At 40.6% G+C, this 22,055-nt stretch overlaps 2 protein-coding genes across 5 annotated transcripts in view; one reads left to right on the top strand and one right to left on the bottom strand.

Annotated features, from left to right (window-relative positions):
• OSBPL9 (oxysterol binding protein like 9) overlaps nt 1-2,064 on the bottom strand; it is a 59,679-nt gene extending 57,615 nt beyond the window's left edge. For all 3 annotated transcript variants that reach the window (XR_003544129.2, XM_027739411.2, XM_027739414.2), the window contains exon 1: nt 1,897-2,064. Coding sequence is in view for 2 of the 3 variants with exons in the window: in XM_027739411.2 (XP_027595212.1) it covers nt 1,897-2,007 (111 nt within the window). In the remaining variant the exon portion in view is untranslated. The remainder of the gene's footprint in view (nt 1-1,896) is intronic.
• Nucleotides 1,891-22,055, top strand: part of EPS15 (epidermal growth factor receptor pathway substrate 15) — a 68,925-nt gene continuing 48,760 nt past the window's right edge. The window contains exons 1-4 of one of the 2 annotated variants that reach the window (XM_039380575.1): nt 1,891-2,040; nt 3,152-3,258; nt 5,383-5,458; nt 5,548-5,667. In XM_039380575.1, the coding sequence (XP_039236509.1) occupies nt 5,587-5,667 (81 nt within the window). In that variant the 5' untranslated portion in view covers nt 1,891-2,040; nt 3,152-3,258; nt 5,383-5,458; nt 5,548-5,586. The remainder of the gene's footprint in view (nt 2,041-3,151; nt 3,259-5,382; nt 5,459-5,547; nt 5,668-22,055) is intronic. The other variant, XM_039380574.1, reaches the window with a different exon arrangement.

Here is a 22,055-nt window from a genome sequence, read left to right as displayed (position 1 = left end):
TCTTTATGAGCCGTATAAACTACCATTCAGGAGTTATTACTCTAAAACTAAAGGTGAGGCTGAAGGAAATAGTATCCTTCCATCTTCTCAGTGATAATATTAGTTCTTGTGAGGCATGTGATCAACTAGGACTAAATCTGAATTCTCTTTCAACCCCTGCTCCAGCTGATCCTGCAGCCCTGGGAGCAGTCATGCCAGCACACATTAAGAGATGCAAAACCAGATCTTTTGGCAGGCAGTTTTCAGCACCCCACACACCCTTAGGTACAAGAATGACTTCAGATGTCTAGAAAACGGCATGACAAGTACTCCACAGACATATGTGCAGAAAAGACAGCACATGGATGAGGAAAGCATTCTAAAGGAAATGTTAACTGCAGCCACTTCTTAGTGGTAAAGGCACATAAAGCAGAGAACATGATTTTATTCCCTGAATCTAAATTGAATTTTTTACAACAGGTAGTTAAAAAAAGGAACTAGAAATTCTTATACTAACAGAGAACATAATAAATTATACAAAATAAAAGTGTAATGCATATATAGGGATAGCTAATTATAGAAAATAATGAATTAGAAGATTTTTTATTAAACAACTGAAGACCCTGTAACGAAAGTCTGTGCAATAATCAGGATTACAATTGTACACACTAGTCATCAGCAAATGTTTCTATTTCTGTAGCTGAGCATTAAATGACTTTGCACCTTGGACTACAACTTAGACCACACTCACTAATTCATCTCTGTCACAGAGCTGACATTTGAGCAGCCATTAAAGAGCAACTAAAAAAGCACTTTCATTTCTCCATCCACGTTCCAGGTCAGGGATTTCAAATGTACATGAACAAAATTGTTTGGGAGTCAGCAACTGTTTTATGCCAAGAGCCTCATAAACTCCTGGATCTGGGGAGACCAGCTCTCTCCTAGAAATGCAGATTTAGGGACTAAAGTTTTATGTGCTTCTGTATGAACATACCTTCACAGACAGCAGGATACTTCAAGGTATTTGCTGTAAATCTATTACAGCTTACTACAGGTTTAATTTGTACGTGTTTTATTCAGGCTGACACACTAATTACTCCATGAGAAGAAAACTTTGGTGCACGAATGTGGCTCACCCAGTTAGCCTTCTCAGTTCAGGGCACATTCTCGATAAAACGAAATTGTACCATTACAATATCTGTAAGTTATGTAAAAACGTGAATTAAGCAGCTGAAGAAGCCGTCAAAGGCTGGATCTGTCAGGAGTTATTAAAAAAAAAAAAAAAAAGGAAAAAAGTGAATGAAAATATCGCCGTTTCTTAATACAGAACACTTAAAAAGTTCGTGTTTGGAAGTGCCAAGTCCTGAACGGAAATCAGGAAAGCCGATCCGGCTCCGGGAAGCACCTGCGAGCCCGCGGCCCCCAGGCACGAGCCCCCGGGGACGGGCGTTGCTGTTTGCGGGAAGGCGGCCCCGCCCTGGGCCCCCCGGCTGGGCTGAGCCCCCAGACCGGGGCGAGGGCAAGCTCCCGCCGGACAGGGCGGGGAGCAGCGGGACCCAGCAGCCCGCGGCGAGCACCGCGCACGGCTCCGGGCCGGCCGGGGCTGAGCGGTCGCCCGGGACGGCGGTGGGAGCGCGGCCCCGGAGCCGCCGGCACTGCCCGGGCGGATCCCGCGGCCGCTCCCGCCGCCAACAATAACAGCGCCGCCCGCCCCCGCCGCTCCATCCCCGCAGCGCCGCCCCATTGGCTGCGCCCGCCGCCTCCTCCTCTCCCATTGGCCGCTCCCGCCGCCTCCTCCTTCCCCATTGGCCGCCCGGGCGCCCGCACGCCCCGAGTCCCCTCCCCGCCCCCACCCTGCGCCCCAGCCGGTCTCTCCCGGCGCCTCCTCGCCCGCCCGGCCCGCCCGCCGCCCCTCACCGTGTAGTAGGAGAGCAGCCCGGCGTTGTAGTCCAGCACGAACCAGCGGTACTGCCAGCCCTTCATCACGTTAGTCCATTTGCTCAGCGGGCCCTCCATGATAGACGCCATCTTAGGCACCGGACCGGCCCCGCCGCGCGCTCGGTGAGGGGAGCGGGGGAGCGGCTCGGCAGCCGCCGGGCGGGGAGGGGGCGGGGCACGCACCGAGGGGGCGGGGCCTCGGACCACACTGCCCGGGGGGCGGGGATTGTGCACGCAGCGGGGCGGGGCCAGGATGGGCGTGAGGGGAGGGCGGGAGTCAGGAGGCTGTGGTGTGAGGAGATCTGGTTTGGGGATTGGGGTTTGGGATTTAGGGGTGCTACCTGAGGGATCCCACCCCCGAGGGAGCGAGGCTTCCCCTCGCGGCCCGGAAGAGGGCTGTGAGGCGGTGAGGGCGCGGCGCTGCGGATGTGTGAGGGCAGGAGGGCGTCACCCTGTCCCCTAAAATACTTGGAACCTCGTCGTTCCTTCTCTAAAGCACTTGGCACCATTTGGAACCTTTTAGCTCCTCTCGCTGTTGTGCTTGTCCCTCTGCCTCTCGGTTGTTTCCTGACCAAAGTGCCATAAGTGTTAAGGCAAAGCGGGCTTAACAGTGGGGTCTGAGGATCTTCCTTTGAAGGGGCTACATGGCCAGAGTGTACAAAAAACATCCAGCTCTTGAGATAACCTTTGGAGGGTAAGGCTTGAACGTGATACAGCTTTCCTGTGGACTGATCCAAGAATGTGGAATGAATTCCCCAGGAGCTACAGACAATTGCAAATCTGTTGTTCGGTGCGAGGCATGGCTTTGGCACTGGTCTCTTCTCACTTGAGTAAAGAACTTGAGTTGTGCTTTAACATAAAAACTTCAAAGGACCTACAGTGATACTCATGTTCCTTCCTGGGGATCAACAATGAAGCAGCAGAAATAGTGCTTTTACCATGAGGTTTGTGTCATGCAGTCTTTAGAGACATATCCATGAAATAACTTTTTTTCCTTCCCCACATATAGCCCTTTTTTATTATTTTAATATCAAAATGCCTTTATAGTATGGCTGAAGGAGCTTTAGTGTCTTACAACACTGCAACCTTACACTATGTTAAACTAAATTTAACAGAAAATCGCCCCTTTTGTGAAAAAGAATCACTCAAAGGCAGCGTGTTTGATTTGCAAAAATAAGAAATATTTAGATTGTCTGTCTATCTACCTACATATAATTGTCTCCCCATTTTACAGGTCACATTGCTACTATCTTGTTACCGATCGGAATTAAGAGCATTGACTTTATGATGCCCCTTGGAGTCACCTGGTGGTGTGTTTAGGCACAAGGTTACCAGTTTAAGGTACCTAATACACAGTCTGGTATCGAAACCCGTCTTGTTAATTTAGATAACATTCTTTTTCAATCTGCATACGACCTTAGTAGTCTGTTTTGTTCTTTAGTTTTCACTGACTAAACAAAGCCTGGCTGCCTAGAGATTATACCCAGGCAAGCAAAACAAAAAACATCAGATGGTGCCAGAACATTACTAGTGCTGCCAGTTAAAGCTGTAGCTGGAATGGAGCTTTATTATCTCAGATCACTACTTTGGCTGTTTTATACCACAGGAGTTGAAACAATGCAAAGAGCTCGTGCAAAAAAAACCCTTGGCTTAACTGTGTAGGCAGAGCATCTGCAATGAGAAATTCTCCACAGATGAGCTTTCTATTTACCTTGTTTTGCCAGAGAATGAATTTGCTGAACTTGGGCTGAATATCTTACTAGTTCTTTGTTCTCTTCGGCTTTTTTTTTGAGGGGAGATGTGCCAGAGATTTGTCTCCACTAGCAAAAACATGTATTTTAGGTAGCTCAATTTAGCCAAACCTTAAAAACCCTAGAGTAGATGGAAAAGTTGTGTTAACAGGTGTTACAGGGGAATTCAACTCAAGATTTCTTTTAGTAATGTAATGTGGATATTCTCTTTAGGTAATTTGGTAGAGATCAGAGAATCATTGTTTTTCAAAAACACCCAACACAAATTAAAATAAATACATATGAAATTACCTATGGGCATCCAGGGTACAATATCATACAGGTTTATGTACTTTCATGGCATGCCAGGATGCTCTGTCTTCTGTGTCTATCAGATTACACCCCTATGTATTGAACATGGATCATGAGGGCATTATTGAGGGATTAGGCTTAATTAGTTAGATCCTTCTGATAATGATTCTAGGGGCCCATTCGAATTCTTTTGAAAGATAAGTGCAACCATTTTAGTTCATTTAAACAAATCAAACTGAAGTCAGCCACAACTGTGGTATAACCTCTCTTTATATGCTTTGTATTTTAAATCATCAGCAACAATGATTTTCAATTAAAAAATGACTTCAAATAGGAGTGAGTGAGTAACTTCCTTAGTAGAAGAATTTATTTTGCTTTAGCATGTTCCATCAAAATCCAATCTGGAACAGTAACAAAGAGCTGTTATTTTCTGTAATTATAGGCAGTTTTATTGTGATGTTCTCCATATTTGACACAAATCAGAGCAGTATGTCTCCCTCTGTAACATTTAGTACTTACTGTCATCTGAGAGAATAACGTACTACTGAGATCAACAGAACAGAGGAGAAGGCAGCAGCTGTTACCTTGTTTCACAGACTGCTCCATCAGCTGAAAATCTTGTCCAGCACCATCCTCTTGCCACACAGAGGCCTCAATTAAATTATCCTTCCGTGGTGTCCCAGCCATAGTGTTTAGTCCATGAAGTGGCTTCTGGAATACTCAGACTGTCCCAGCAGAAGTGTAGGGGGAAACCTGAGATATGCCCAGTCCTTCCTGTGTTTTCCAGGACATCCCAACTTGCACCCTCCTTTTAAAAACTTCTATGACCTTTTCCTTTGTCAAATAAATTACAGTTATGGCCATTACAGTGTAAATCTGTATGGTTTCTAGGCAAAAGGAAGGTACTGCTGATCGAAGTAAATACCGGTGGAGGGAACAGGGAAGCAGGAGCATACTGGATGTCTGATTCTTTAAGAGGGAAATGCTTTTGTGCTGTAAATTTTCCTGACATTATTGCTGAACTAACTTTCAAGAACGTCTGTGATGAAGCTGTGGCTTGTGGGTTTCCTTAAGGGTGTCTGGGAGTGTGACTGGCAGCAGTGAAAGTGGCTTTAGGTTCTCCCAGCAGCTGCAGTTGCTTGGGGTTTTGAGGAACATAAGGAAGCCATTTGAGCAGAGAACAAGTAACATTTTGTTTCATTTTCTTTTCCCACTTCAGAAATGTGCTGGTAGTTTAATTTTGTATTGCTTGTCCTATCAGGTCACTGTGTGTCAACTACTGACAACACAATCATCATAATTAAGAAATTATGTTTTAGCCTGATAGTGAATGCTTCTTTTTCTGCTTGTTGGTAACTGATGTCTTTTATTTGTTCATTCAAGTAAAAATTTCTCCCGTTTTATTTTTTTATGGGTAACAAAGGCACTAAACAAGTACAATCAAGTAGAAGATGGAGCATTCTGTGTCATCTTCAGTCTCCTGCTATTGTCTTTTAAAGGTATTTTCTAGTCACTCTATGCACATCCCAACTACAATAAGAATAAGAACTATGTCAGAGCCTAAACATTTTTTATTTTATTTCTTCAGAATTATGTTTGATTTAGGGTGTTATGGAGAGGAAGATAGATGGGAGAGAATCACCTTCACCCTACAAGCAGTCATTCTTCAAAGAGGATAATTAAATCAAGTATGACAGTAAGTGCCATTGTAAGTACATTTTCTGAATAGATTTATTACACTGTCATGGGTTTTAATACAAATGTTTATTAAAAAAATCAGCCAGACAGTGGGAGGAAGACAGTGGTTGCTTTCTGAAGCAAACAGATAATTCTCTTGCACCTTTCTTGCCAATTCCTGTATGATTCTACGAAATAAAAGCCATTAGAAATAAATTTTCCCAAATCTTTCCATTTTCATCATGTTTCTAGCTGGTCTTAATGAATTGTCATAAATTCCTTTAGGTCAGGGATGAGGTACCTCATTGAGGGGTAAGCAGACCTTTCTGAGTCTTCTAAATGACTCCATATTAGCATACACTGGGAAAAATCAAATTGCCACAGGTTGTATGGAATTAAAGCCATCAGGTCTCAGAAGCCTTGTTCTGTTTCTGCTTATTGCTGTGTTTGGTATAAGTTCACAGGAGAAGGGACTTTTCTTTTTGAACTGTTTAAAGATTATTAGCTTGCAGATTCTCATCCTTTCATGGCACATTTAGAGCTGCACTGGAAAGCGTTAGCATATTGGAGCCATTTCCCCAAAACCCGTGGAATATGCTCAGCCAAAATGTGACACCATTTAAGAAAGGCCTGCATTTAAAATGGATAGGGATAATTCTGAAACTAAGATTTGGTTTGCCTGAAGTTGTTTAATCCCCTCTAGTGCTGTGTGTCAGGGGGATGATGCAGCAAAGGCGCAGCTGACTCACCTCGCTGGCACCGACACTTGACAGGACTGGGAGGGGTTTGTCAGATGTTGCAGCTCGTGTTAAAAAACAGGGCGTGAAGGTACTCGGCTAAGCCATTCCAGTGACTCACTTAATGACCAAATCCTGTTACAAGGTCTACAGGGAAGCACATTTTAAGGACACTAGAAAGTCGAGTAGCTCTGCAACAATAACAAAACTTGAATTTTGGCGTGTTCTCATGAGAGTAAATTAGTTTTGGAGGACAGTTTGACATAACAACATTATCTGGGAGTTGCAGGAGGTGTAACCTGACATTTTGGGACGCAATATTTCTCTAAGTACATTTCTGAACTTCCTGAGGGGCTTTGCCATTAAGAAATGTGGATATCTTCTGCACTCACTTTAAACAGAGGGCAGAGAATTCCTCCCACATATTCCAGTCACACTTGAGATCTTTCAGTGTTCAGAGGTGTAGGCATTAACAGCAATATAAATTTAACATGGAAAGGAGCTTCTAAAAAATGCTGTAACTTCAACATAGTATAGATCTAATCCAAAATAATTTTAAAAATTACCCAGGCTTTATACTGAAGAAGCAGTTATACAAGCTGTTTTCCAGTTGAGCTCTGGTAATCTGGATATCAATCTAGCAACTAGAAAAATGCTGGAATGAGTTCTGTAGGGCGAACAATTCACTGTAATCTTTGTGTAGTCTTATTATAAAACTTATAACATCATAATTTACTCCTGAGATCTACAGGCCTTGGACACCTTTAAGATTCAGCTGGACAGGGTGCTGTGCCATCTTGTCTAGTGTGTGCTTTTGCCAAGAAAGATTGGATCAGATGATCCTTGAGATCTGTTCCCTCCTGGTATATTGTATGAGTCTATGATTCTTTGCTGAGTACAGGAGTTGAGGATTCACAGCATGCTGAATCCCATTTTATCCTCCTAATGCACTGCTGAGATGGGTAATTCTCATCATTTGATTTAAGCATCTTACCATCCTCTGGGCGGGATTCATTTAAAATTTAATGCAGAAGTCCTTGCTATTTTCTCAACCGCAAATAAGTGATTTCTACTTTAGCCTCCACAGGGACTTTGAAAAGATATGGAGGAATGCTGCTCAACTGGAATGTTCCCTTCACTGCAGCTGTGGTATGCAGCCCACTGGTACAAAAAGAAAATAAGGATAATCTCTTTTCCCAAAGCTTTCGCTTTTTTCATGGTGTTTGGCTTATTAATGTGTTTCAAATAAGGTTACTGGCTCTTTGTAGTCAGTTCTGCAAGAATGCAATACATACATCATCATCATCTCACAAAAATTAGACTTTTACAGTTGAGTTTGATGTGTAGCAAATTCAGCAAGGGAAAGGGTAAGAACTCAATTAATATTTTAGAGTATTGTCCCTAATCATAAGGATTATATCCTGTGTTTATTTTTCTTTATATGTGATATTTATTTGTTATTCATAGATACAGCAATATCAAGGGTAGTATTTAAAGCTAGTGTATATACATATACAATAGGTCCCAAAAATATATGCATACAATTAGGCTGTTATGAACAGTATCCAAGCTCTCTGATACAAAGTCATATTAAAATTTGGAGGAAAAAATATCTTTTTCCCTCTCTGTCTGTCTCTTTTTTTTTTTTTTTTTTTTTTTTTGGGAGGGGGGGCGTCTTTTTTTGTCCAGGTAAGTAATAGAAGTCTGACCATGGTAATTTTTAGGATACTGGGTGGGAAATCTAAGGAGATGAAAGGAAGGATAGAAGTTAAGTCAAGGAGACACAGAGCTGAGCAATCCATCATAAAACACAAGTAATATAAAATGTGTGCCTCTAGTGCTCGTTTTATTTTCATAGCTGAAACTATGAAAGGATATCTGTTAAAACTAAATTTCCCCTCTTAGAATCAATTTCTGTCTCCTTCTACATTTTCTTCTGGAATTTAAGGTAAAATCATTTTTCTTTAGGTCTAGCATCACTCTAAGGATTTGTACGTAGGAGGAGTCCTATATACCGTTTAAGCCCTCAATTAATATTACCTTCATTTTGGGATGCCAAAAAGATTTTTCTTTAAGGTTACTGTTTCTTGTATAAGGATGAGACACAAAAGTAGCAAGGTTTATCCTATCAAAAATTGGAGAAGGTTTTTCCTTCTTATTTGATAATTAAAATATCCTTTTTGGAGCCTACTTAAAGAATTTGCTTCCTCCTTGTTCTGATGAAATCAAAAATGCAGAAATTATTTTTTTTGTCCTACTCAACTCTCTCTCTCTTCCGTGAGAAATGAACAAAGAAGGGGAGAATTGACTTAGTAGAAGAAAAATAAGTAGCCACCAGAATTGGCAGAACAAACTCAGATTGCTCCCCAAAATCCTTATCTGCACTTGGACCTGATCTGGAAAGCAGATGGGTGCTTTGCTACTGTGACAGCTCTTGGGAGCTGTCAGGAGCCTATTCCATCTATGTGTGAAGGAGCAGACTCATGCAGAATGCAGCTACATCTGATTTCCAGATAAGTGAGAATTGGTTCACAGCAGCACCTCCTGCAGCTTGGTGTCAGTAGGAAGAAAACCCAGGTTCAAGGATTAGGGAAAGCCCTAGCACACCCTGGCTAGGATTCCAACCTTAGCACTATGAAGACTAAAGCCTGGGACGTGTTATAGGACACATTAAGCTGCTGTCTAGACTAAAGCAACCACTCACAACAATTAACTCCAGCTCAGGTGACTTCTGAGCTGAAAATCATTGGAAGTCTGGGAGGTACACCAGGGCAGTCTCACTACATGCTCCACTCCTACCATTTTCCATAGGTACTGGCTATTGGCACTGCTGGAGACAGGACACTGGGCTGTTTAGGCTTTGTTTTTAGACCTTTGTTCTGAGCCACTACTCCTATTTTTATATTATGTTCTTATTTTCATTAAGGGAGTTATTTTCACTGGGGGACTGTATAGAAATCCTTTTAAGGAGGGTTTTGGGTTGTTAGGGGTTTTTTTTCCAGTAAAAGAGTGGAATTTCTGTGAGGATCTTTAATGATATCATAGCCTAATTTTTCATTTCAGTAGTCAGACCTTATTTTGCCCATTCTCTAACATGAACAGTTTTGCTGACTTTCACTGAAGATGAAGTTGCTCAGAACTGTTGAAATACACCCAGATGTCATGGCCTGAAACAAAGGAAATCCTACTCAGCTCGTAGGCAGCAGCACACACAGGGCAGCTCTGTTCCTCACTCTGTAAGCCAAGAAAATCCAGGCCTTGTTGCATTTATTCGCTTCCAAGTTTCAAAAGTTCAGTCTGTGAACTTCCCAGTGCCCTGATAAACTATTTAATTTGAGCAGTAACTGCAACATAACTCCTAAGCAAATGCTACAGTAACATTAATATTAAAATCTCTAAATGCTACTGGAGTTAACTGAATTCTCTGGACAGCTGGCAAAATGGAGAGTTACATCATTTGTTTTCCATTGCCCAAGAGAATTAGTTTTTGAAAATAAACTTGTGAGGAATGTACTTACAAGGAAGTCTAACTATAAAAATAGTCTGCAGTGTACAGTGAAACTTTGATTTTCTTAGATAAACTGAGGTTGGTAATATTTAGGATGTTGTAATTTCTTACTGTGGTGTGTTTCATTGAGGTATACCCAAGAAATTGTTTTAATTTATTGGTCAACTGTGCAATATAGTTGGCAGATCAGCAGCCTTAAGCCTTTGGAAATAAGTTACCAACAAAGGAAAGCACGGGTTTAGTCGGGTGTTTCCAGTTCAGGCTGAACAGGACAAAAGTTGTTCATACTTGTGTGTTGCTTTGGTGTTGATGTGGTTACATGTACATAATTAAGAGCAAAATTTATCACACTGACTTAGAGATTAAAGCATGTAAATACCTACAGTTAAGCTCTGCTATCTGTATTCCATAAGCAGGGAGGAGGATCTGAGTGTTCCATTGGTATTACACTCTCTGGTTTATGTTGACTAGTTCTAATTATGCTGTTTCTAATCTGCCAACTAGAGAAAAGATGCAGCTCTTCTGAGTACAGCAAAACCAGTAGCAAGTGAGCTGTTGTCTTGTCAGTCTTTCAGATTTTGGCTTACATATCTGACAATTTTAGACAAAACAAAATCCTACCCACAGTTTTCCCTGATCCAACTGTCACTTACAGATTGATAACATTAACCCATTCTGTCTGTGAAATGTTGCATCTACTTGACTTTGCACTTTTGGATGGGAATTTAATCTGTTAAATATCAGGGGTGATGTCTCATACATTTAATTACTACAGAGTCATTGCATTAAATTTACTGATTGCACTGAATTTCTAAAGCACAAGGAGGACAGTGTTCTTTTTCTTATAGGTGGTGGAACAATCTTAAACCCTTTGTCTTGACTGTGGAGTTAACTTACGATTTCTTTGTGGTTTTTAGCTTTACTCCTTTACACCCACAAATCCTTAGCTGTAGTATTGTAGTACTTCAGACATTTCAGGGGATAATCAGTGTGGTGTTGGTGGTGCAGTGTGAAGCACAGGTAATACTCTGCAGCGTGTGGTGCTTGGCTGACTGAAGTGATGGCTGTCGTTTCTGTTCCCAGCAGCAACATGGGCATATTCTGTAGTGTGAGTGCTCAGACTGTGTAATTACTTTTTGGAAATGTTTGATTTTTTCATGTACAGAGAAACTCTGCAGTATGAAATCTGCCATTCTCTGGGGTTTTTGCATGTATTCGATAATCCTGTGTCAGGATTGCTGATGTTAAGAAATTCAGGCACCTAGATACAGTTTTGGGAGATGGACAAAATAATAGACATAAATATATATATATATGTTCATAGTTGTATGTGTGTGTACCCTCATGGAAAAAATCCAGATGGAAAAAAATGGCATATATGGGAAAATCAGGACATATGGTAGCTTTAAATTAAGTTGACTTTACAGTGAAGGCATTGCCTAAGGCACAATAATGCCAGCAGGAACAATGCCTCCACTTAGGCAAGTTGTGTGTTGGGCAGAGAGCTCTGTGGAAAGGCTGGGAAGAACTCTCTGGTACCATGTATCAGATTGTTTAAATGGGAAATCAGTAGACTTTATATCCCAGGCATTGAAAATTATTTATGTATGCTTAAGTTCTTCCAACCAAAGCATAAGTTAAAAAGGAATTTTGGTTTCTGAACCTTCAGGGTTCATTTCAGCCTTAATTTTCAAGCTTTTCTTGGCAACCTTAAAGGCCAGAAAGGTCCTATATTTTGCTGTTTTCTTGTTGGCTTTTTTTTTAATTAAAGCTCAAATAACTCATGCAAGCTCTTAACTCCAGGGTCTGGAGCTTTATTTAAAAAGCCAAACAAAAAACTGGAAAATGTTTTATAAAATCTTGGTAGCCGGTAAAACTGAATTTGTTTTCTAGAACAAGGCAGAAAATAAGAAAGGAGCATCTTTCAAGCAGATAGGCCTTGTTAATCTAAAATGGGACAAGGAAAACTTTTATCCCACTTCGTTTTTACTTTTGGATGGCATTTGAATTGGCCTTGTGTGTTTGGCAGCTCATCTGCTGAGCCGTCTGTTCCAGATTATGAATGCTCGGAGGGCACATTGCACCCAGGGAGACACTTCCCCTGAACACAAGAAATTGCAATTGGATTTGCAGTTTAGTGATGTGTAAATACGAACGTGCGTGTACATGTGCATGACACATCTAAATGAACTCTGTTTATTTAGGACAACTTGAAGCAGCTGGAGAAGCCCAAGGGAGGTTAGAAGTGGAAAGCCTTAGTCCACGTTCACTGTCCTGTGCCCCTGTCAGGGCAAAACAAGAGAGAACCACCTAAGGTTCAGGAAATTCTCTGGACTGAAAAGTTCTTACTGGACTAAGAGCTAATATATTAACCAGCTTTACAGCCCACTTAAACCATTTCTTAAAGGGATTTAAGGGCAGAGAAGCTTCAATTTGGCTCCCTCCATTAATGAATCATCTCCGGTCCCATCGCAGTGCTAGAGGTGAACAGGGTAGTGAATCAGAATGCTATAACCAACTAAGTACTTCTTGGCCAGGAAAGAGGATTTGATCCATAAACTTTAATGGTACATTAGGTAAATTTCGTATTATTTATGGCATGCTACTAGCACTTGTCTTTTTCATATGTCATCTGCTTTGAACATACTTTTTTTTTAAAGAATATACTGCTTGTTCCACCCCTCCTGTTTCCTTCCTTTCCCCAGAATGCTGACTCAATTCCTTTTACTCTTTCAGTCAGCTTGCAGTTTTAGGCATTTCCTTGTCCAGTTTTCAGGGGAACACACTTTACTTCCCTCTCATCAGCACTGTGCAGCTCTGTTGCAGCTGCTGAATCTCATGCTGGCTGGAGATAGAGATTTCTTTGCAAGCAGTAGATACTGGCAGAAGACCATCTGCTCTTCATGGAATTCACTGAAACTTTGGACTTGGATAGCAGTTGTGCAGTTGTATATGAGAAGCAAATTTGGCAGTGATGGAAGGAATGGTAAATCGAGAACCAGCCAGGAGACTGGAGGGATAAATGTAATTTTGTTACAGATTCTCCTTCTAGATAATTTTATTTCTTTTTTTATAAGTGTTCGCATTAGTCAACCCCCTAGACTGTTTGCATTATCATCAAAGTTTGAGAACTCTGGAGATGAGGATGAGACTTAAGCAATATAGTTTATAATAAATTGTGAACAGAGCATTGACCACATGTAGATATATTGTATTGTTTGGGCAGATCTTATTCAATATGCATGAAGAGACTTAGTTATGATATTAGGTTGAGTCAGGTGCTTGGAAATATTTCTTCCTGCTTGAAGTGGCACACACAGTTCATTTAATCACATAATTGCATTTGTGCAATTAAATGTGCAACATCTAAAATTTTAGGAATTTTACTTTTTGTAATATGTTTCATCTGCTCATCTGCTCAAAAATAGATCTTTATATTACATTGCTCACTCAAGTATTAAGTTCTATTGCTTTTTAAATTATTAATCCCAAAAGAGCTACAGGAATTGATGAACATTATTCCATCAATGTTACAAAATTGAGGTACCTGAAAGAAAAAAGAAGTCTGATGAAAATTTTGCTTTTTTGAATCCTGTTGGTAGAATAAATGCTTTTCCCATATGAGCAATTTGTGAAGTGATTGCAAAGCCATAATGGCAGGGGACAGAACTGCAGATATGTATGAAAGTCAAGCTGTATAATAATGGTAAAGGGGAGAGAGCCAGATTCTGTGCTGGTTTTAGAAGCTGCCAAGGACGTAGGTGCTGTTTTGGGCAGGAGAACTCTTTTAGCCTAATGCCATCTGGATGCTTTCCTCTGTGCCAGTTGTTGTATGGGCCAAGCCGCCTGTCCTGCCTCTACCACATTTCTGGAAGTAGGAATTAGCTTAAAAATACAGTATTTTCCAGTTACCTGGTTGGAAACATATCCATGTAGTGCTTTAGAAACCCAAGGAAGCAATCCAAGCTTCTGTCAGAGACTTTATCAGAAGTTTCCTCATCCATATCCCGAAGCAATCTTTGAGTACTTCTCTCCTTTCAAGCCTCCTGACTGTAGGATCTGCTCCAATTTGTTGTCCGATGAACATGATAAATAGAGTTAAAACACACAACAAACCTCCACAAACCCCTGCCCAAGATCTTCTGTTTCATTCTTTTAGTTAGTAACTAGATACCTGTATTTATAAATACAACAATATAGGTTTTCTTCACCTTGATCTCTACAAGGTGCCTGTATGGTTTGTATTTTTGGGCTGGCAGTTGTGCCATCTACCTAATGGATTTGTTCTGTAGTCCTGTGTAGGAGACCCATAGCTAACTTTTAGTCTGGGATTTATTCCCTGTTTATAAGAATTGAGTCGAGTTAAATTAAGTAACTCATCTATATATTCATTTTACAGTTAATTAAGTAGCTCTACTGATGAATTTGGAGTAATTTTTTTCTCATGCTCATCTGTATGTATGTAATTTACCATCATTAATGCTATCACAAGGAAAGGAGACAGAAATTCGTGAAATGATTTTTTTACAGATATTTCTGTAAGGAAAATCATTGGGGTAAACTTGATTTAAACAGGAACAAATTCTGTATCTTCAGTAGACAGGAAGAGACTGACAATCAAGAATGTTTCAGTTTTGGATGTAGTTTGAATGCCTTTTGAATCAAGGAGGTTCTTTTAGGAAGAATACATCCTCTATTTGTGCAAAACTCATCCAGCTATCCAACCTTACGTAGCTTATATGGCTTCTTCCTCTGTCTTATACCTAAAACCTCAATACTTATCTCCTTTTGACCTCAGTGTTCTTTGTGTCATTTTTATACCTCATATCTATTTGTCACATGAGCACCTTGGGGGGGGTTGTCCTTCTAAAGAAGGTCAAATTTGTTTGTCATTAAACTGATTTGAGAAATTAAACTGATATGGGAATCTGAAAAATCTGGATGGTTTGATACTTGTGCATCATCATCAGTAATTTTGGTAATCTACTGTAGATAGCTATACATTCTTCAATTGCTTCTCAGCTTTTGTGCATTTTATTTAAATTAATATTACCAATAACAGTGGGAGTTAACAGAGTCTTCCAGATTCTGTGGTGCATTTTTAAGACCAGAAGATATTTAAATGTAATTTTATTTGTAAACTGAGCAAGTCTGATTGAAAAACAGTTGTGAACATGATGTAGTTTTCACAGTCACAGTGATTATTACACTGGAGGTATTTTCCATGCCTTTTTAAAGTGCTACTAAAACTCACTTAAAGAAACTTTTTTTATGCATGGTCACCAGACTTTCATAGCTGTAGCTGTTCTATAGCTATATCTCTTTATAGATATATCAGCTTCACCTGCTGAACAGGTGAAGCTGATGAAATACCTTTTATTACAGATAACAGGATAGGAACATAAGGTGACACAGAGGTGAGCAAGTCCTTGTCAGCTGGTGGAGTTCAAATTCCATTAATACCTTTTTGCATCTGACCAGACACGTGCACACCTTAAACTATTCCATTAAGGCTGAATCACTGCTGCATTACTTCAGCAACTCAATCTTAAAAAAAAACCAAACAAAACCAGTTAGATCAGTCATTAAGCAAATAATTTGGTTATCTTTAAGGATATTTTGTGTTTCAATTGCATTGTGTGTTTAACCAAATGAGAACATATGTTGAATTGTGAATATTTACTACACTTGTGCTTTACAGCAATAAGAGAATATTCAGTCTTTGATATTTAGCAGTCATATTTATGTGTTTAAAACATTTTTCATAAAGGAAAATATTTTAGGTGCTATTTCATCGGTCAAGTTACATTCTGTTATTCATAGGACCAAACTGATGTAGAAGAACGAAAAAATATAATTGCACATCAATTACTCAGTAGTCCAAAAAACAAAGAGAGGTTTCAAGGCAACATTCCTTACTCTTACATGTTGACACCAGTGGGATTACATGTTTTGCACTTAAGGGAACATTTTGCCTGCTGGTGTTGTGCAATAGTTGGCCAAGTAACAGAAGAGATTCCTCTCCCTGCTGCAGAGCTGTAAATCAAAAATAATCCACATGGTGGTTTCTCATTTATGGCCGTACAGCAGGATTGTGGTTCTGAGAAGGGGAAGTGCAGCAGAAGGAGTGTCTGTGGAGATTCCTAAAGACTCACACCAAGTTCCTTCTGCCTGCAGAAAGAACATTGCAATGTGGTGTTTGATAGATTTCACAAAGTGCAACCTGCAGTCTCCTTTGTATGATTTAAGAAAATTTTTAGCTACTATTGTAAAATTAAACACAAATATTGTGTTGTCTTGAATGTGTGTTTTGCCGTTAGTGCCTGAACTGTTGCTCAGCTGGAAAACTGGGTTGCAGGTAGTAGGTTACTGTGATTTGGGATAGTTATTTTTTTTGTCTTATGACCAACATTATTGCATCAGTGTTATTTTATTTTAGTATTTCCCAAACCATTTACATTGTTATGATTGTAATTAAGACTAGATGAGTAAGAAAGGAAATTGAGAAGGTAAGAATATATAAGAAGATAAAAATAATTAGGAGGACAGGAAAGGAAAGTCTCAGTAAGAAACACCTGCTAGTATCAAGATTTACAATAATGCTACAAAAATGGCATTATGTCATAAATAGTCATGAGTTTGTCTTACAGACAAACAATTTCATGAGAAGAAAAATTATCAAATAGTCAATAATATGCTCTTTTACCTAATTACTTCTTGTATCTTATAATTTTGAAATTAATTAATGATCTTTACAAAGTACAGAGTGAACTAGTTCTAGGTTAGGGGAATGTTGGGAATTCAGTATGTAGATTATATTTTTTAATATTTTCTAAAAAAAAAAATAATAATCTTATAATTGTTTCAAAAAGGCAAGCCATACATTCCCTGGATTTATAGTATAGACAACATGCCTATGGAAACAGGGAGCAGAAGAAACTGGTGGCAGGAACCTTCCTGCCTGCTACTTTGTAAACATATTAGTTTTCAACCCTCATTTTGGTTTAATATACAGCACACACTACAATATTGATGTGTTTAATTTATAATGAAGACTGATGCTGTTTCAGCAGTGATATTGCTTGTTCTGTTTCTGTCAGAACATGTATTAAGCTGTTCAAGGAGCAGTGAAATCTCCAACTGCTACATTAGCTGGACATCATGTCTAATTAATGCCTACTGAAGATTTTTCTGGGTTTCAAATATGGTCTTGAATTAAAAATGCCACTCTGCTGTCTGTCACCCAGCTAATTACATAGAGGTCAAGCTGACCTCTTGTGTATATCAACATTTTCTCTTATTCTTTTGCAGCATGAGGTGTAGCCCCATGAAATTGGCTCATATAAATTAGGTTGAGAAAATATGCTTACAGTCTTAATGAAAAGATAAATTGTGTATGTTTTAAAATGGCATAGATGGGTCTGTACTGCTGCATTTTAGATTTGCCATCTCTTCCATCAAATGTAATTGTTTTGAAGAGATTCACTCAAGCCCTATTCAGGTTATTTTCAACTATAACAGTCCAATCTCTTAATAAAAATTCAAGATTGTTTGTTCTGGTTATCACAGTTCAAAAATAATTTTCGCCTTTGGGATTCTGAATATTTGCAGTATAAATGACATCATTTTACATAAACAAAGAGGTACAATTATTCCATAGTATGCTCTGTTTCTGCCAGATGAAGTTAAATTCAGATATATTAAAGTATTTCTGAACATCTGAAAACAATTTAGAGGTGAAGAAATATGCAGTTACCTTAATATCCTAGTTTGTGCTTCTTTAATACTGTTACAGTTTTGTATAAATTTAATCATCTCACAACCCACTTTGAAACACTTTCAAGGCAGCTAAAACTTTGAAAGCCCACAAACCACCTTAAGAAGCCAAGAGCACAGCAGGAGAGGAATTAGCAGATCATTCCTCTACAGTTTTCATAATGATCACTGTACATACTCTAGTAACTAGACATGCTGCTAGAAGATACACTGTAGGACTCATACATTACAGGTTTTATGCAAAAAAACCCCCATAAATTAACAGATCTCTATGGAAGGAAGGTCAGACAGAGTCAGGCTGTATGATTGTAATGTTCTTTTGTGGCCTTAAAACATACCAGCCTATCTGTAACCCTCTGTCTAGAAAACTTGCAGGTGTATAAAATGTAAAGAGCACATAAAGCATATCCTGGGGTGATTTCTAGTTAAAGGCACGCCTGCAGACGTGACTCCCTAAACCAGCTTGTGCCACTACTCCTGGAAAGTACCCTGAGATTTCTGATAAAAGGTGCCTTCAGTCCAAAGGTCATCCAAGTTCTGTATGATGATCTTCCTCGTTTCTCAGGAGGGATCTCTCAATAATCCAGGTGTGGGAAAATGCTGTTTGGGATCAGGAGGATGGGTGTCGCTGGGCTCTCTGAACCCTGTGCAACGTGAGACAGTCTCTGTTTACCTGTGAGCAGGTTCCCTTATGCTGTGTTCTTTGACCATAGAACAGTGGCTGTTTTTTAAGCCAGGATTTTATGTGTTCATGCACATGGTTCCTTTAGTTCTGAAAAACTCAAAATGGTTTAATCCTTCTGACCTTTAGATCCCTGATTCTGTATATACAATAGTGGAGCTACTAATCTGCTTTGCTCTGGAATTCCAAAGGGCTGGGTACGTCATTCCATGCTCAGGTATGCAGGAGGCAGGAGTGAGTCATTCCTCTCAACCTCCAGTGCTCATGGGCTGTAGTAACACTTTTCCTAGAACGAGCAGAACAAGTCATACTAAATGCCTGTGTGATGTTTTGGGCTTCCTGTGTGCTCATCCATGGGGTAAACAAGGCTATAAGAAAGGAAAGGATGGACACTTTTTCCAGGGAAACCAGTGGATATGATTAAAATGCTCTTAGGCGTGTTTGCTTTACTAACAAACACATTTGGTGATCATAAGAGATTTATGAAACACAGAGGTCATTGGTGTCTGACCCTGACTGATGTAAGGCCTTTCTATACTGTCTTGCTGCAGCACAGGTTTCAAATTCAACTGTACCAGAACAAGTTGCTTTATCCTCTTACAGAGTGTCTTACGGTGGGGATTTGTACCAAAATGGTTATGCTGCTGCTGTGCTTGCTGCACTGCAGCAAGGCCCAGCCTTCACTAACCATTTGGCTGGGTTTGATTTGTTAGCAGTCACTTGTCTGTCCAGTGTAGACATAACCTTATGCATTGTCCTTCTAAAGAAACAATAAAAATCAGTGAGATCTGGTACCAATTTGTCAAAATGTCAGTGCTTAGAATCATAGGAAATCCTATTATACTTACAAATATTAGCATGCCAATACTGTTTTCCATGTCCTTTTGGTATCAAGTGTCCTGTAATAGAGGATCTTGTGACAAAAAAATCAACATATAGCAGTTATTACAGAGCAAATTACAGATAAACACATTTCCTGCAAGAGTATTGGTGTTGAAGTGAAAAGATATAAGATGAAACTGTTACTTTAAGTTCTCACACTTCATTGACCTTTTAACTTTCTTATGTTCTTAACAAGCTTTCCCAAAAACCCAGCACAGAATCCTATCACTCCTTAAACAATACTCAGTGCAGAAGATATTGCAAAAGGTCAGTATTTGTGGGGTCTGTAAGGGAGAGATAGAAAAATGAGATTTCCACTGAGGAGCAAATGCAGGAGAGGTACAGTTGGAAAGTCCCCTAATTCCAGAGTTCAGGAGATCTTCCGCCCTAGCCAAGCCCTAGTGAGCTGCTCATGGCTAAACCAGAAAGGCAGTTGGAGGGCATTGTTTTGCAAACCTACCAACAGTTTTTAGTGGCTGTAATTTTTCTCTTGGCAGAAAATAAGTATGAAGTCCAGTTTTATGACCTGATGTCAGGTGATGACATTTCAGCTCCAGCTTAGAAGCAGAGAGCTGTTTCCTTCTGGGAGCTGTCATTGTAGATTTGTACAAACGTGCAGTACAATGATTTATTGTCAGGAGGCTGACAAGTGCTGTTGTAGTTGTTACAGAGATATCTGAGACTCTGAGCTGGTTGTTTTAACTCAGGTGGTTGGAGGCATCCAGGACAATTTGTCTGTGAGATGCACAGAATGATCAAGAACAACATGACCACACTAATTCAACATTGGTTGTATGAAACTCATTATTATTTTAATTTGAAGAGGCCACAGTGGTTATCATGAGTTATTCTTGCCCTCTGACTGTGGACAGAGTGGTCATGGGTGAGGATTGAAAGTCCACCTGTCTCTCAGAGGAGCCAAGTGTGCTGTAGGCACTGCCAGGATGAAGGTACGTAACCACATACCTGGCATTGCCTGCTTAAGTTCCTAAGCTGCAAGTACAACTGCTGCTTCTGCTCAGGAGAGCTCCACAGCAGTATGGAAAGGCTCTCTGGAGCAGTGGACTGCTGCACACTTCACAGTTTGAGGGACAAAATGGTGGGTTTTGTTGTTGTGTGTATTTTCTAACCGAGAGGCTCCAGGAAGGGTCAGGCCCTTGGGAGCATTCATTTGGCCAGAGCACCCTTATTCCAGAGCCTCGCTGCACCCGAGGGTCTAGTCCAGGACTGGATGGGAAACACTTGATGCAATACCCAGCAGAGAGAAAGGGAACAGCAGCAAGAACACATCTGCTCAACCAGACAGCCTACCGAAAAAATCGTCCTCATAGCAGCTCTCCACATCAAGCCTCTAGCTCCAGAGCTGGGTCCCAGGTTCCTGTTTTGCATTTGCCTTCTGTTTGCAGTGAGAACACATCAGCCTGGGTGTAACCTCTCTCCTGAGAGGCCACCAGTCCCTGCCAAGCTGTAGCCATTCTCCTTGTCCTGGAGAGGAGACTGAGAGACTGAGAAAACAACTGCAAGAGCAAAGGGCACACACATGAGATCATGGGAGCCGACGGAAACCCTGGACCTCCAAATCCCTACCGAGAGGCCCCCTCCCAAATACTAATGGCCTCAAACACTGCCGTCCCCAGGAGACACAGCTGTAGTTTTACAATCTTCCAGTTTAATTTCCAGGTATTAATTATGGTGGGATAGTGTTCTTATTTTAATCAAAGAAGAAAAATATCAGCCTGGAATTATAAAAGCCTGTGGTGTTTTCTAGGGATTTTACTTAGGAGAGAATAAGTGTTACGTGGAGTAGAGCCGTGACAGTGCGTATGTGAATGGTGTGAATATTTTTATGTCCATTCTGTTTGGTTTTTATATTCTTCCCCTCCATGTCTTCTTTCTTTTGTTGAAAAAATGACTGAGAAGCAGGTCGGTAAAGCAGTACTTTTATAAAACCTTTATTAGGGAGGAGGTGGGAAGGAGGGATTCCACATGTTTCATGGCAGCTGATGAGCAGTTCAGGATGACTGCCAGCTGAGGAATGATGGGATGCAGAGGTGGGGTATGAGCATGGAACTGAGCTGAGGAGGACGAAAAAAATGCGGTGGTAGAGAATTAAGAACAAAGAAAGAAAACAAAGCATGTTGGGAAACCTTTCCAATCATCAAGTATGACTTCAGGTGATTTTCTCTTATTGTTCCCAATGTGTATTTCAAATTTAAGTTTGTGCCTAATCCATCTTGGGGTGAAGTATAAAAATAGGAACATTTTCTTTCTGCTCTCAGTGACTGATGTGTGCTGTGGTAGGGCAGAGCTCAGAGTAGGAGTGAAATATTCAGTGTGTGGGAGTGAGCAGGTACAGGAGGAGCAGGTGAATAAGTGGTGACACGAGTATCGTTTTGAGCCAGTCCATACACCATAATTTCTCACAGGTTTGGAGAACGTGGTGCAGTTTGCTTCCCACTCCAGCTTGCTCCTCGTTCTCTTGCTGCCTGTGTTGCCTCAGTCTCTCCTGTCATAAGGATAGCTCATCCCTTTCTTCTGGTTTCCCCCTCCAAGAAGACCCACTGTTCCCCTGAGTACAAACAGTCAGGAGAAGGACATATACAACCAAGAGTTGCCTGGGCAGGCATCTGATTTCCAGTGAGTGGAGGGAGGCAGGAGGCTGAGCCTAGGGCTGCTCCTTGCTGCTGCAGAGCCAGGAGAGGATGCATCGGGTCAGGACATCCTGCTGGGCTCACGCGCCACTTCCTCCTGGGCCCTGTGCCCAAACGTGTTGCAACCAAGCCCAGACCTGGTGCACCTCCTGTTTTGGGACTTCCCCCACCTGTGTCATGACT

This window comes from Pipra filicauda, unplaced genomic scaffold (assembly GCF_003945595.2).
Source record: "Pipra filicauda isolate LSUMZ 115617 unplaced genomic scaffold, ASM394559v2 scaffold19_size4547281_pilon, whole genome shotgun sequence".
NCBI classification, from domain to species: domain Eukaryota; kingdom Metazoa; phylum Chordata; class Aves; order Passeriformes; family Pipridae; genus Pipra; species Pipra filicauda.
This window is presented reverse-complemented; position numbering and strand designations above follow the sequence as displayed.